Below are 15,386 nucleotides of genomic sequence, written 5' to 3' on the forward strand. Positions count from 1 at the left end.
TAATCCATTTGAGTCATGACATCTGTAAGTTCTTTTATTTCTCTGTTAGGTTTCTGTCTGGTTGACCTGTCCAGTGGAGAGAGTGGGGTGTTGAAGCTTCCTACTATCAATGTTGTGGGGTTTGATGTGTGATTTAAGCTTTAAACATATGGGTACTTTTGTATTTGGGGCATAGATGTTTAGGACCGAGACTTCATCTTGATGAATTATTCCTATGATGAGTATATGTAGTGATGAGGTGAGCAGGCTTGCTTTTCGCTCCACCCGGCTCCCTCATGGTTAGCTTTACACCCGAAATAACAACACACAAATTGTATTCATTTAAACACTGCTTGGCCCATTAACTCTAGCCTCTAACTGGCTAACTCTCACATCTTGATTAACCCATTTCTATTAATGTGTGTAGCACCACGAGTATTACCTGGAAGATTCTAACCTACATCCATCTCGGGTCGAAGAATCATGGTGTCTGCCCCTTTGCCTTCTTCCTCCCAGCATTCTGTTCTGTCTACTCTGCCTACCTAATTTTCTGTCCTATCAAAGGACCAAGGCAGTTTCTTTATTGACTAATGAAAGTAACACATAGACAGATGACCCTCCTCCATCAAGTATAAAGTGTCCTTCTCCATCTCTTCTGATTCATTTTAGTTTGAAGTCTATTTTGTTATATATTAGGATAGCTACACCCACTTTTTTCTTAGGTCCATTTAATTGGAAAATCTTTCCCAACCCTTTACTCCGGGATAATGTCTGTCTTTGAGGTTTAGGTGTGTCTCTTGTATACAGCAGAAGGATGGATCTTGCTTTCATATCCATTTGTTTGCCTGTATCTGTTTATAGGTGAATTGAGTACATTGATATTAATGACCAGTGATTGTTAATTCCTGCTATTTTTCGGTGGTAGTGTTTCCCTTCTTTGGGTGTTTGTTAGTGTGACATTATCTGTTGCTTGTGTTTTTGTGGGTGCAGTTAGTTTCCTTGGGTTGGAGTTTTCCTGCTAGTACTTTCTATAGGACTGGATTTGTGGATAGGTATTGTTTAAATCTAGTTTTGCCATGGAATATCTTGTTTTCTTCATCGATGGTGATTGAAAGCTTTGCTGAGTATAGTAGTCTGGGCTCTCATCCCTGGTCTCTTAGTGTCTGCAGCACATCTGTCCAGGACCTTCTGGCTTTCATGGTTTCCATTGGGAAGTCAGGTGTGATTCTGATAGGTCTCCCTTATATGTTACTTGATCTTTTTCTTTTCAGCTCTTAATATTCTTTCTTTATTCTGTATGTTATGTTTTGCATTTTTATTATTATATGGCGAGTGGACTTTTTTTTTTGGTCCAGCCTATCTGATATTCTGTAAGCTTCTTGTAACTGCATAGGGATGTCCTTCTTTAGGTTAGGAAAGTTTTCTTCTAAGACTTTGTTGAATATATTTTTGTGCCTTTGAGCTGGTATTCTTCTTTTTCTATTCCTATCATCCTTAGGTTTGGTCTTTTCAGGTGTCCAGATTTCCTGGATGTTTTGTGTTAAGAATTTGTTGGATTTCATGTTTTCTTTGACTGATGAAACTATTTCTTCTATAGTATCTTCAACACCTGATATTCTCCCTTCCATGTCTTGTATTCTGCTTGTTATGCTTGCTTCTGTAGTTCCTGTTTGTTTACTGAGATTTTCCATTTCCAGAATTCCTTCGGCTTGTATTTTCTGTATTGTCTCTATTTCAATCTTCCAGTCTTGAACTGTTTGCTTCACCTGTTTGATTGCTTTTTTCTTGTTTTTTTTTTTAAAGAGATTTATTGATTTCTTCCCATTTCTTATTTGTCTTTTCCTCCATTTCTTTAAGGCAATTTTTCATTTCCTCTTTAAAAGTCTTCATCATCCTCATAAAGTTACATTTTAAAATCATTGTATTGTGTGTGTAGTTGCAGGGGATAGGAGGCTTTGGGGGCAGAGGGGCACTTGTAGCTTACAGTGTCCTATCGATGGGGTGTTGGAGCAGCCTACCTGCAGGAAGCTTACCTGACAGCTGGCTAGAGAAGCTGAGGCAGGTGGGGGAGGAACCCTGGGTTTTGCTCCAGTATGGATGGCCTAGAGAGTGGGGTGCCCTACTGTGTGGGTAGTCACTCACCTCCTGGTCCTCTCTGTGTAGTTGCAGCCTGTGTTTCAGAGTTCCTCTGAGGTCACAGGTGATAGGAGGGTTTTGAGGCAGAGTCGGACGTGTACCTTGCAGGGTCTGACTGATGGAGTAGGGGTGTTGGAGAAGAAGACCTTCTTTAAAAACTAATTTTTATTTTACTTACTCATTTTTAAAATTTAAATAATTTTCTAAATTCTTTGAGAATTTAATTAAATATGTTTTGATCATATTCATCCCTCCTTTACAACCTTCTCAATCTGTGACTTCTTATTATTTATTTATTTATATTACATTTATAAAAATAAAATATTTATGTATTTATTATGTATACAATATTCTGTCTGTGTGTATGTCTGCAGGCCAGAAGAGGGCACCAGACCTCATTACAGATGTGGTTGCCGGGAATTGAACTCAGGACCTTTGGAAGAGCAGGCAATGCTCTTAATCACTGAGCCACCTCTCCAGCCCCCAATCTGTGACTTCTGTCTAGTTTTAGGGTTTTTTTTTATTTTAACACATATTAAGTCCAATTTGTGCTACCCATATATTCTTAAATGTGTAGTCTTCTGCTAGAGTGATTGACTTGTCAGGTGTTGCCTTAGTTAGGGTTCCTATTGGCTGTGAAGAGACACCGTGACCATAAAACAGCTCTTATAAAGGAAAATATTTAATTGGGGCTGGCTTAAGTTCAGAGATTTAGTCCATTACTGTCATGGTGGGATATGGTGGCATGCAGATAAACATGGTGCTGGAAAAGGAGCCTAGGGTTCTACATTTTGATCCACAAGCAACAGGAAGTGAACTGGGTCCCACAAAGGGAGTGACTTGAGCATCTGAAACCTCAAAGTCCAACCACAGTGACATACTTCTTCCAACAAGGCCACACCTATTCCAATAAGGTCACCCCTCCTACTAGCGCCACTCCCTAGGAGCCATGTGTTCAAACACTTGAGTATTTGGGGGGACATACCTATTCAAACCACCACAGGGGTGTCTTAGTCAGGGTTTCTACTGCTATGATAAAACACCATGACCATAAAGCAAGTTGGGGAGGAAAGAGAATGTTTATTCAGCTTAATTCCACTTCCACATTGCTGTTTACCACTGAAGGAAGTCAGGACAGGAACTCAAACAGGACAGGATCCTGGAGGCAGAAGCTCATGCAGGGGCCATGGAGGATTCTGCTCACTGACTTGTTCAGCCTGCCTTCTTATAGAAGCCAGGACCACCAGCTCAGGGATGGTATCACCCATCATGGGCTGGGCCCTCCCCCATTGATCACTAGTTGAGAAAATGCCTTAAGCTGGATCTCATGGAGGCATTTCCTCAACTGAGGCTCCTTCTTCTCTGATGACTCTAGCATGTATCAAGTTGACACACAAAATCAGATAGTACAAGACTCTGTTTATTAAAAAAAATTATTTATTTATCTGTAAGTGCTCTGTCTGCATGTACACCTGCATGCCAGAAAAGGGCATCAGATCCCATTATAGATGGGTGTGAGCCACCATGTGGTTGCTGGGAATTGAACTCAGGACCTCTGAAAGAACAGTTTGTGCTCTTAACTTCTGAGTCATCTCTCCAGCCACCAAAATTACTTTCTTTTTATCTTTTATTTTTTTGAGACAGAGTTTCCTTGTGTAGCTTTGGCTGTGTTGGAACTACTTCTGTAGACCAGGTTGGCCTATGAACTTAGATCTTCCCACCTCTGCCTCCCTAGTGCTGAGATTACAAGCAGGTATCACTACTGCCCTGGAGGAAACACTCTTAAAACCATCTCCCCTCTCTCATCTGTTATCAGTTGCCAATAAATCCTTGGCTAGGGATGGAACTTTGTGCCTGCACACCTCCCCTTTCCATGTTGGGATTTGGTCTGAAACTATATTTTTATATTTGAAAATTTCATACATAAATACAAAACAGTTTTTATCTTATGATTTCCCTTTTTCCCCCTCAAAATCCTCCTAGAACATATGTACTCTTCTGATACACACGCGCACAAACACACACACACTCCATTAAGTCAATTGTAGTGTTCACTGTGATGAACAGTCATAGTGGTTACTATGGTGGTAACTGGAGTATCCACTGTGGTGGTCAGCTTTAGTGTCTACTGTGGTGACCAGTTGTAGTGTTGACTGTGGTATGATCAGCTGTAATGTTCATTATGGAGGTCTCTTCTACTGTCAACTGTGGTGTGATCAATTGTAGTGTTCACTGTGGTGGTCAGCGTTAGTGTCCGCTGTGGCGGTCAGCTGTAGCGTCCACTGTGGCGGTCAGTGTTAGTGTCCGCTGTGGCGGTCAGCTGTAGCGTCCGCTGTGGCGGTCAGCTGTAGCGTCCGCTGTGGCGGTCAGCTGTAGCGTCCACTGTGGCGGTCAGCTGTAGCGTCCACTGTGGCGGTCAGCTGTAGCGTCCTCTGGGGTGGTCAGCGTCAGCTGTAGTGTTCACTGGGGCAGTCAGCTGTAGTGTCCACTATGGTGGTCAGCTGTGGTGTCCACTGGGGCGGTCAGCTGTAGTCTGTCTGTACACCATGTGTGTGCACGCAGTGTATTGGAGCCCTGGGAACTGAAGTTACAGATGGCTGAGCTGCCGTGTGGGTGCTGGAAATTGAATCTAGGTCTCTGCAAGGCAGCTGGAGCTCTTAACTGCTGAGTCACCTCTCTAGTTCCCTCTTCAGAAAAGATTTTTATTGACACATATTCAGTGTCCTCCATGATAAGATTTGGTAAGACATTTTTACAAAATATATCATGTACTTTAGCCATAATCACTGCCATTCCCTCCTTCTCCTTCCGGACGTTGCCACTCTTCCAGGTCTCCAGGTGTATTGCTTCTACTTCCATGAAGTGTGTGTGTGTGTGTGTGTGTGTGTGTGTGTGTGTGTGTGTGTGTGTGTGATTTTGTATATCTACATAAAATCCAAAATCCACAATAAGAAAAATGTGATCTATCTATCTGTCTGTCTGTCTGCCTGCCTGTCTGTCTGTCTGTCTATCTAGAAAGGGTCTTACTATATAGCCCTGACTGACTTGAAACTTTCTATATAGACCAGGCTGGCCTCCACCTCATAGAGATTCTCCTGCCTCTGCCTCCTAAGCACTGGGATTAAAGGCGTGCACCACTATGCCTTTATTTTCCTTTTAAATATTTGTTTGCTTGTTTGAGATAGAATCTCTCTATATATCCCTGGCTGTCCTGAAACTCACTATGTAAATCAGACTGGTCTAGAACTCACAGAGATCTACCTGCCTCTGCCCTCTGAGTGCTAGGATTAAAGACACGTACCATATCCACATATTTTCTTTCTTCAAAAAAAATTTTAATGTACATAAGTGGTTTTGCCTGCATGTATGATTATGTACCAGGCATATGCCTGGTGCCCACAGAGTCCAGAAAAGGACATCAGATCCCCTGGGACCAGAGTCATAGGTGATTGTGAATTACCATGTAGGTCCTGGGATCTGAACCTAGGTCTTCTGAAAGAGCAGTTAAGGTGCTCTAAACCACAGAGCCATCTCTTTAACCCAGTAATATTTCTTTGAGTCTGACTTCTTTTGCTTAATACGATGACCTCTGGTTGTGCACATTTCTCTGTGGCTAGAATAATTGTATTCTTCATCAAGGCTGCATGAAACCATTATAGAGAGTCTCACATCAGGGACCTAGAGGGGATCCTGAGGTTGTCGGTCCTGAGTGCTTTATCTGTGACCTTGGCTGATGGCTTCACTCTGTTATCTGATCCCCCTGGAAGGATTCTCCTACCTCCTATTTAGAAACTGATCCTCAACAGGATGGCTGTTTTGCCCAGTTGACCTGCTTTCTCCTCATCTACCTACCCTGTTCCTATAACCTATACTGATTTCTTTGTAGTCTGGGTTAATAAGAAGCTAAAAGTCAAGTCAGATAACATGTCCTGTCTTCACCTAGATTTTGTTTTCATTCATTGAGATTTTCTGTGAATTAGAGGCAAGAAAATCAGAAGTATCTGTGAGCCCAGATCCTTGCTGTGTTATTTTTCCCTCCCCAGATGGTGTTATGGGTATGGCTTCTAGTTTTGGTTTTTCTGTCTTTTTCTTCTTTCTTTATTTCTTTTTTATTTCTTCTTCTTCTTCTTCTTCTTCTTCTTCTTCTTCTTCTTCTTCTTCTTCTTCTTCTTCTTCTTCTGCTTCTGCTTCTGTTTCTGTTTCTGCTTCTCTTCTATTCTTATTCTTCCTCCTCCTCCTCCCCTCCTCCTCCTCCCCCCCCCCCTCCTCCTCCTCCTCCTCCTCCTCCTCCTCCTTCTTTTTGAGATAGAGTCTTGTTGGCTAGCAAGTGCTGACATCAAACTCACAATGTAGCCTAGGCTATCCCAAAGCTTGTGATTTTCCTGCTTCTGCTACCATACCAAGCACCATAGTTTCCAGCCTCCAGCCTCCAGCCTCCATTTTCAGTTTAGGAGTAATATATTAAAAAATATGTACACAGGTCTCACATGTACAACTCCATGAACATTTACACACACACATCTATACCTCTAGGCATCTACCACCCAAGAATACAAGATCATCACCCAGCACCTTAGGGAAACCTGCATGGAAAGTCCTACTCAGTGCCTATATCTTTCCTTCTCTGTATCTAGTATTCCGATTAAAATCAGCATGTGTTATTAGCTTGATCTTGAACTGGGATGAATTTATACAGCATATGATCTTTCGTGTTGAACTCTTTTATCTATGGGAATCATCAATGCTACTTTATGTAGCAAGAGTCTTTTTTTTTTGTCACTGTAGAGTATTTCATGCTGTTAGCCTGCCATAACTCATTTCCTTATTCTTCTCTGGAATGACATTTAGGTTTTCAATTTTGGGGTGCCTTGATAGAAGGTTTCTGTGAAGGCCACATGGCTTGTCATCTTTTGGTGGGTATATTTATTTCTCTTGGGCTGATCTACATTTATCTATGTTTATTTCCTGAATATACTAGGCCTTACTTGGATGTAAGTAAGACTCTGGCCTTATGCAGACCCTGGAAATTTCTAGCATAGATATGGTCATTGCTGCAAGGAAACAGAGGAGTTCCAAACCATGTGAAGGAAAATATTTTGCAGTAAAGCACAGAGACAGGTCTTCACAGCATTGCAGCGTTAACGTCCCTGCTTGCAAAGGTCATGTTGTAGGCAGGTTTCTCTTGTTTCATCAGCAAACAATTAGCAGCTGACCTCTAAATTACGTCAAAAAGGGAGTGCAAAGACGCAGGCATGTACTGTGTATCTGTATTGAAGTGTGGCGGGATTCAGCGGCTGCGCACACATTCCCAGCACCCTTCTTTCCACTTGTCTCTTGACCCTGCTCTCTCACTGTGGGCATCACCTTTAGGCAAACCTTCCCATTGGTGACTAGTGGAAGCTTCAGGCTTAAACTGCCCGCTACAGTTCCAGCACAACAAAGTTCCTAGAACTGACTCTCCAGTTCTGCCTGGGTGATATGCCCTCCCCTAGTCAGCACATCCAACCCACAGGGGCTCGGTGTAGGGAGGGGTGTTTCCATAGCAGAAAGCAATGGACGTTGGGTGGGAAGGAAGAAAGCGGAAGGAAGTTGACTCCCCTGGTGCTGAGCCAGGAGAAATGGAGTCAGCCTACTGACTTTCTGAAGGCACAGTTGAGCGGAGAGAGTTAATATTTTCTTAAGCTTTGGTTATTCAAAGCTGAACCCGTGTCGTTTACACAGAGATAAACTTGTCTAAGTTGGTCAAGCTTTAAAAATCTTCTACTTCCTTCTTTGAAGGCATCCACCTTTACCTAATCGTTCACGTGTGAAACAGCGGGGGGGGGGGGTGTTTGTGTTTTATTTTCCTTATTTCCACCCCCCCCCCCGCCCCATCCCGCGGGCTTAGCAACCAACCCTGTTGGCTCTTCTTGTGAACTTTCTTTTCTGTGTATTATTTTCTTCTCTACCCCTACTGACTTCACACCAGTAGCTCCAGGCTGAGCCTTTTGCCTCCTTGGAAGAAGAGCACCTTCTCCTCAGCCAGTCTAGTCTAGATCTCTCATTTACTAAAGGTGATGTGTAAGAGCTCATCCATTCCAGAGCTAATCACGTGATCATTGTGGCGTTCCTTGTATAGTGCAGAGTTTCTGTATCACCTGATCTAAGTGGGAATGGGAAGGATTTCTAAGGGGAAATCAAGGCATTGTTGCCAGAGAAGGAACATCTAGAGAAAACCTTGTCACTTGATTAGAGACATTGATTAGATTGTAGCCCTGTCTGAAAAGCTTGTGGAACTGATAAAGTCACATTATCAAACAAGAAGGGGTCCTAGCTGGCATGCTTACCAGAGCCTTCTCTCTCACTTCCATAAACTATTCTGTCTTTGTGCACGCCTGCCGATTTGTGCTCTTAACCCTAGAAACACAAGAGCAATCACAATGTTCAAGGTTAGATGTAGTGGCGCATACCTGTGATCCCAGCATTGGAAGGCTGAGGCCGGAGGATTGTGAGTTCCAGACCAGCCTGGACTATAGCAGTGAGACCTTGTTTCAAACAAACAAACAGTTCAAAGACGTTCTGATAACGAGGGCTGGGGCAAAGCTCACCCGGTAGAGTGCTTGTCTAGCGTGAGCAAAAGCCCAGCATGGCTCACACCAGGCACGGCAGCACAAAGTCCTTGAACTTGGGATCAAGCTCAGAGCCATCCTCCGCTACATAGTAAGTCAAGGCTAGCCTGGGCTACATGAGACTCTGTCTCAAAAAATTATTCTGTTCTTTCTAATCTTTGGTTCAAAATCCCCAAATCATTTAGATACTTTAGTAAAGATTTAACTGTAGTTGTAGGTATCAATATTTTGAGAAAAGATACAGGTTTATTCTCTCTTCCTAGTAATCTGAGCTCCCGTGCTTTGCTGGGAGGGGGTGTTGCGCTATGGTTCCCACAGAGAGTACAGTCACTCTCATGGCCCAAGAGCACCACTCAACAGCTCCATTCCAGCACAGGGAAAGTAGAAAACTGAGAAACAGAGGAATGACTTCAGTCCTTTAACGGTGGGACCTGGAAGTCGCAGATAATGTTTCTGCTAGCCTGTCTTCCTTCCATGGCCTCATCCTAGGTGTGGGGGTGGGGGCGGCTGCAAAACGTGGTTGCTGCTCTTGGCACCTGAACACCTAATTATCAGATATTGGAAGACAGGCAGCGAATTGTGCAAGGGAGGAAGGAAAATAACTGATCTTTCCCCTCCTTTTTTTATTTTTCAGGTTAATAAAAAGATCCCTGAGCTGCTACAGAGGCCGCGATGCTTTAACGCAACCGGATGAAGACTCTACGTCATCATGTCTTCCTTTCACGGGAATAGCAGCTACGAGGACCATGCTGACTACCCTGGCTATTCAAGTTCCCAAAACCGTACACAGAGCTATTTGAAAACTCAGGATCATCTAGACAATCCAAGCTTCCACCATCCCAGGAGCAACCCATATTCTTTGGGCTCCAGAACAAGTCCAGACTACCCCAGCCCTCTAGCGGAAGCAGATTATCCTGGATCTCCGAGTAGCGCAGACTACCGCAGCGCCAGGGGTCCTTCATTCTCTGCGCATTCCAGAACAAGGCCAGACTATCACGAGTCTTTACCTGAGCCAGACTATAATGACTTCCGGAGCGATCCCTACCGCACAGGCTCATCCCCGGAGCCTGACTACCCCGAGTCTCAGCGCCATCCTGGTTTTGCGAGAGACAGAAGCAGCAACAACTATGCAGGTTCCAGAGCCAACCTAGGTTATTTGGGGTCCTTGGAAGAACCAGACTACCCTGGAGCTCAGGGCAGCTTTGATCATCCTGGCCCCAGGGCCAGTTTCAACCTGCCAGGCTCCAGAAGAGATGTTGGTCACGCTAACTCCAGAAGCAATTCCTACCTAGACACCTTTGGGGAACCTGATTACCCAGGTGCTGAGAATCAGCCAAACTCGCCCCACTTTTATGGAGAACCAGACTATCCTGGTGCCGAGGGCTCAAAGAATGTTTCAGACTTTTGGGGAGAACCAGATTATCCAGGTGCTGAGGAAGATCATGGTTATGGCTCTTCCAAAGTCATCAGGAGGTAAGTCCAAGTCCACCCCCCATTGGGGTACTCATCAAGCCAGTGGGAGTTGGTCTAGTGGTCTGAAAAGCTGGGAATATATTGATTACTTTTGTATTTAAAATGCCCAAATGAAAACGAACAAAACCTCAGAATTCAAGCCCATGGTGTCTTGATCCTATGTTCTCGGGCAAAATATCATGGCCACAGGAATATGTGGCAGAGGAGAGCTGTGCTGTGGAACAATCCTCTTGTACACTGTAAAGATTTGCCACTCGAACTGGTTTAATAAAACGCTGACTGGCCAGGCAGGAAATATAGGCAGAGCCACCAAACTAAGGATGATGTGAAGGAGAAAGCTGGGGTCAGGAGTCACCAGCCAGATACAAAGGGAGCAGGAGATGAATGTGCCATGCTAATAAAGGTACCATCACGTGGCAAAGCATAAATAGAAATGTGGGTTTTAAGTGTTAACATTAGCTGAATGAGGACAGCACTGGCCATAAGGGGGGGGGGGCAAATGAAAACAAAGGGAAACCAAGAAAAATAAACTTAAATGTGTATTCTGTCTTTTCCTCCTTTCTCTCTCTCTCTCTCTCTCTCTCTCTCTCTCTCTCTCTCTCTCTTCCTCTGTTCTTAGATAATCCTCTCTAGAAACGACCCTCACACAGACGTGGACATGTGCTTTACACATTTCCTAGGTCTTCCTCAGTCCAATCAAAGTGATAATCAGATGAACCTTCGGGTATTTCGTGGTGTTCAGTAGAACATACTCAATGTGATCCCTATTTCCTTGCAGGAGTAATGGCCCCTTTGGCATGCTAGGGAGAGAGAATGAAGATTATCCTGAAGGCATTGAGATGGCACCCATGGAGATGGCAGGTCAGCAGGGCCACTCTCTGTCAAGTGATCCTAGAAATGGCTATGGTAAGTGTGTGCTAAGTTGGCACTAGTGTCCCAGGAAGAAAGCAACGGGCAGTGAATTAAGGCATGCCACAGCTGTGATGTTGGCTTCTCCTCCCCTCAGGTGCCCTCCTTATGTATAGAAACTAGAACTTGGTTGTAGGAAGCCAGGTGCCATCACTGAGAATCAAAGAGGAAGAGTGGAGAGGAGGGAGGAGGGAAGGGGAGGGAGAAGAGCAAAGAGGGAAAGGAAGGGGGAGGAAGAAGAAGAAGTAGAAGAGGGAGGGAAATGGAAGGAAACAGAAGGACCAGCCAAGAACAGCACTGGATGTACCCATGTGAAAACCAGGCATGGTGGTGTAACTCCAGCAATGGGGAAGGGGCACAGGCAAATCCCTCGAGTACCACAGCTAGCCAGGCTAGCTGAATAGATGAGCGCCAAGCTCAAACCCAGTCACACACGCACACACACACACACGCACACACACGCACACACACACACACACACGCACACACACACACACACACACACACACTAAAATGAAAAGAAAAACTGTCAACCGTGGCTTCCACTCTGAGTTCTTCTGTAGGACAAAGGTCCTGGCCCCAGCCAACCCCTTCCTAGTGTCCCCCCCGTTGTGGTAAAACGGTTCACTTCTGAAGAACTTGAATCATCTTGAGTATCATCCATGGTTCTCAGTGAATGGAGCCTGCAAATGGTAGATTTGGGAGGATGCTAACTGAATAACTTTGATGAGCTTATCTGCTACCTTTTCTGACAGGAATACTCCATAACAAACAAATTCCCAAACCTAGAGGGTTGTTTTTTAATTTGGTATTTGGTTGTTGTTTGTTTATTTTGAGACAGGATCTTACTATGTCACTTAATTTAACCTGTTTCTATTCATCTACATTTTGCCTTTGGGGCTTTTTATTTATTTATTTTATCAGTCTGTAATTCCTACTTTCCTGCTCCCTCCATGTCTGGCTGGCTGACTGCTGGTATCTCCCTGTTGTATCCTCTTCTTTCTTCTTTGAGCCAAAATTCCTCCTCCTACTTTACTATTTCTTTTCTTTTCTTTCTTTCTTTCTTTCTTTTTTTTTTTTTTTTTTGCTATTGGCCATTCAGCCTTTTGTTAGACCAATCATGTACCTTGGGCAGGCAAAGTAAAACAGCATCACTTTTTCTTTAATTTAATTAATTAATTTATTTTTTTTATTTAAAATGTTTTTTTCATCTACATACCAACCACAGTTCCCCCTCCCTCTCTTCAGCAACACATTATTACATAATTAAACAAGTGCAATATATCTTGAAATAGTTAATGCAACACATCTTTACACAGTTAAATAAATAGTCTGCAACAGAGATCTGCCTATGTCCGCCTCCTGAGTGCTGGGATTAAAGGTGTGTGACATCATACTGGGCCTAAACCCAAAGTTATATGATAAACAAGCATTTTTCACTCAGTCAACAGGGTCATGGGTCTTGTTTGGACCAGTGAGCTATCTGGGCATTCTCTTCCTATGGCAGAAGCTGGAAGGCCTTGGAGAGGCAAGCAGAAATTCATGTTGTCTCTAATGGCAGTATCACTTCTGCTGTGTTCTTTGATAAATGCAAGTCGGGTCACCAAGCCCAGAGAGTGGAGCTGGCCACGGTAGGGAAGGCGGAATCTCTGCTGAACAATTACTGTACTATAATGGTTAGTATAAGCGTCCAGTGCATTCTAGGCTTAGTCAGCCACTTCATGTCTTTATTATTATTATTATTATTATTATTATTATTCGTGGCTTTCACATCATGCATCTCAATCTCATTCATATTCTAGTCCCTTCATTTCCACCCTCTGACCTTGGAACCTCCTCCCAAAAATAAAATAAAACTTAAAAGAAAAGAAAAAAGAACAGAAAAAGAAAAATCTCATTTTGGAATGAGTCACACAGTATACCCTTCAGACCAAACATCTTTATTTGTAAGTGTTCATGGCAAAGAGTCAGTGATCTGGTTCGAGGCCTCTGGCTTCTGCTACACTATTGATACTGGGCCCCCACTGGGGACACCTCTTGGATATCCTGTTGTTGTCTTGTGTCGTGGAGATCCTGAAACTTTGGACTTGAAGGACCAGCCCCTTCACATGCCCTAGCAGATCATAGATAGGTGGATGCTGCTGTGGGCCAACTCATAGCCCTGGTTCTGGGCCTGGATGGTTGCAGGGCTGGTCAGCCCACCAGCTCTCCCCATCCTCACTCTCCAGCGCTACCCCAGCTAGTTTACCCTGTGTAACGAGGAGCAAGGAATGGGGCTGGTTCTCCTGCTTTCATGCTCACCCACACTGACACCATCAGGACCAGCTCTACTGTGTTGCCTAGGTGAGGGGCAGAGGCCACTGTCCCAGTGCTGCAGCTGGTGAGGGGCAGGGACGGCTCTCCCATTCTCACATCCTCAGGGCCAGCTCACCCAAGCTCCTGAGAACACGGTCAATTCTATTGTGTTGCCCAGGCGAAGTACGGGACTTGCTCTCCAGGGCGCTGTAGCTGGTGAGGGGTAGGGCCAGTTCTCCATAGCCGTTACAGCCACTGAGGGATGGGGCCAGCTCTGTGCAGCCTTCGGTAGTAACATGAGCCATGGACATCAACACAGACTGAGGCCGCATCAGGGCCACAAATCCAGACATGGGTCTTGGCAGCAGCCCAGGCCCAAGCGTTACCATAGATCCGGGTGGCAAGCAAGCCATCCACCTCAGCTGAGGACTCCTGGCCAACTTCGCCTTTTCAGATCTACCTCCCCCCACAGGACTGAACCGTTCTGTCTCTGCCTCTCCCTTCCACAACCCACCATATTTTTACTCACCACAGTAGTGCCCAACATTGTGGCGCTGGGCAGGCCCGTGTTTTCTCCTCACTGCCTAGGGCAGACCACCCCACGGAGGTGTATGGGTCTCCTTTTCCTGCTCAGTCTTACCGGCTTCTTTCTGTTTCACATGTCTTTTTTTTTTTTTTGGTTTTTCGAGACAGGGTTTCTCTGTAGCTTTGGAGCCTGTCCTGGAACTAGCTCTTGTAGACGAGGCTGGTCTCGAACTCACAGAGATCCGCCTGCCTCTGCCTCCCAAGTGCTGGGATTAAAGGCGTGCGCCACCATCGCCCGGCCCGTTTCATATGTCTTAACAGACTGCTCCACCAGCAATCCCATATAAAAGTCAGATTGCTATCCCTATTTTACAGATAGAGACCCTGAGGCTCTGAGGACAAACAGTTGGTAACTAACAGGGCTGAGAACTACTCCCAAGCAAGAAGGTCTAGAACCTTCTGCAGCGTCCCCTTCATAAGTGCCCTGCATTCTCTGCTTTTTGCTTTCGTCATTAACCAGGGTTGCATAAGCATACGTTGGAATGCGATACTGCCACACAGATGCAGAGCATGGACTCTGTCCCACAGGAAAACCAGGCCACGCTTACTCCATGTGTGGTCACAAAACATTACAGCTTCAAGGAAACCTTGTGCTCACTTTTACAAGCGGCTTCAATGTGACTTGTAACTCATTAACAAGTATAATCAGTTATAAAGCGAGACAGATTTAAAATGTAAGAACATGAACTTAAGTCTATGTGAAGTAGAGTTTGTGACATGTGTTTTCAGTTACACAAGCCTGTTTTTGTGCTGGATCAGAAATATTAGTTTCAAAATTTTTTGGTATATATATATATATATACCAATATATATGTATATACACATATATATACATACACACATATACGTATATATATGTGTGTGTGTGTGTTTTGCTGGCATGTATGTCTGTTTACCACATATGTGCAGTGCTCTCAGAGGGCAAAAGGGGGCACCAAATCCCCTCTTGGAGTTTACAGGTGGTTGTGAGCTGCCATATGCATTCTGGGATGCTGGAAACCAGACCCAGGTCCTCTGGAGGAGTAGCTAATGCTCTTAACCACTGAGCCATCTCTCCAGCCCCTAACTAGTTTTAACTGCATGATCTTTGTATTTTGATCCTATTTTCTACCCAAGTTCTTAACCTTGGATCTTGTAGGACCTCAAAGACAAGTCTTAGCATGGGTCACCCCTCCCAGCCACTGTGGGCACATTCAGCCATCATGTGTTCCTTAGTGTCCAGTGGAGAAGGACTGATTGGCCATGTTCCCCTTCTCATTCTAGTGAACCCTGCTTATGAGAGAGGAAGCAGCCCTATCTGTGCAGATGGAAACCTGCTGCTGTGTGAACGTGACTGGCACATGTCACCCCAAGGTAAGCCTTATGAGTCATCACTGAAACGTCAGCCCTGGGGAAGGACTG

At 44.5% G+C, this 15,386-nt stretch overlaps 1 protein-coding gene across 4 annotated transcripts in view; it reads left to right on the plus strand.

Moving 5' to 3' along the window:
• Tmc5 (transmembrane channel like 5) overlaps nucleotides 1-15,386 on the plus strand; it is an 85,394-nt gene that overhangs the window by 20,391 nt on the left and 49,617 nt on the right. For all 4 annotated transcript variants that reach the window (XM_075972006.1, XM_075972007.1, XM_075972005.1 and 1 more), the window contains exons 2-4: nucleotides 9,358-10,196; nucleotides 10,975-11,102; nucleotides 15,249-15,338. In XM_075972006.1, coding sequence (XP_075828121.1) covers nucleotides 9,433-10,196; nucleotides 10,975-11,102; nucleotides 15,249-15,338 — 982 coding nt within the window. In that variant the 5' untranslated portion in view covers nucleotides 9,358-9,432. The remainder of the gene's footprint in view (nucleotides 1-9,357; nucleotides 10,197-10,974; nucleotides 11,103-15,248; nucleotides 15,339-15,386) is intronic.

This window comes from Microtus pennsylvanicus, chromosome 5, assembly GCF_037038515.1.
Source record: "Microtus pennsylvanicus isolate mMicPen1 chromosome 5, mMicPen1.hap1, whole genome shotgun sequence".
Lineage (NCBI taxonomy): Eukaryota > Metazoa > Chordata > Mammalia > Rodentia > Cricetidae > Microtus > Microtus pennsylvanicus.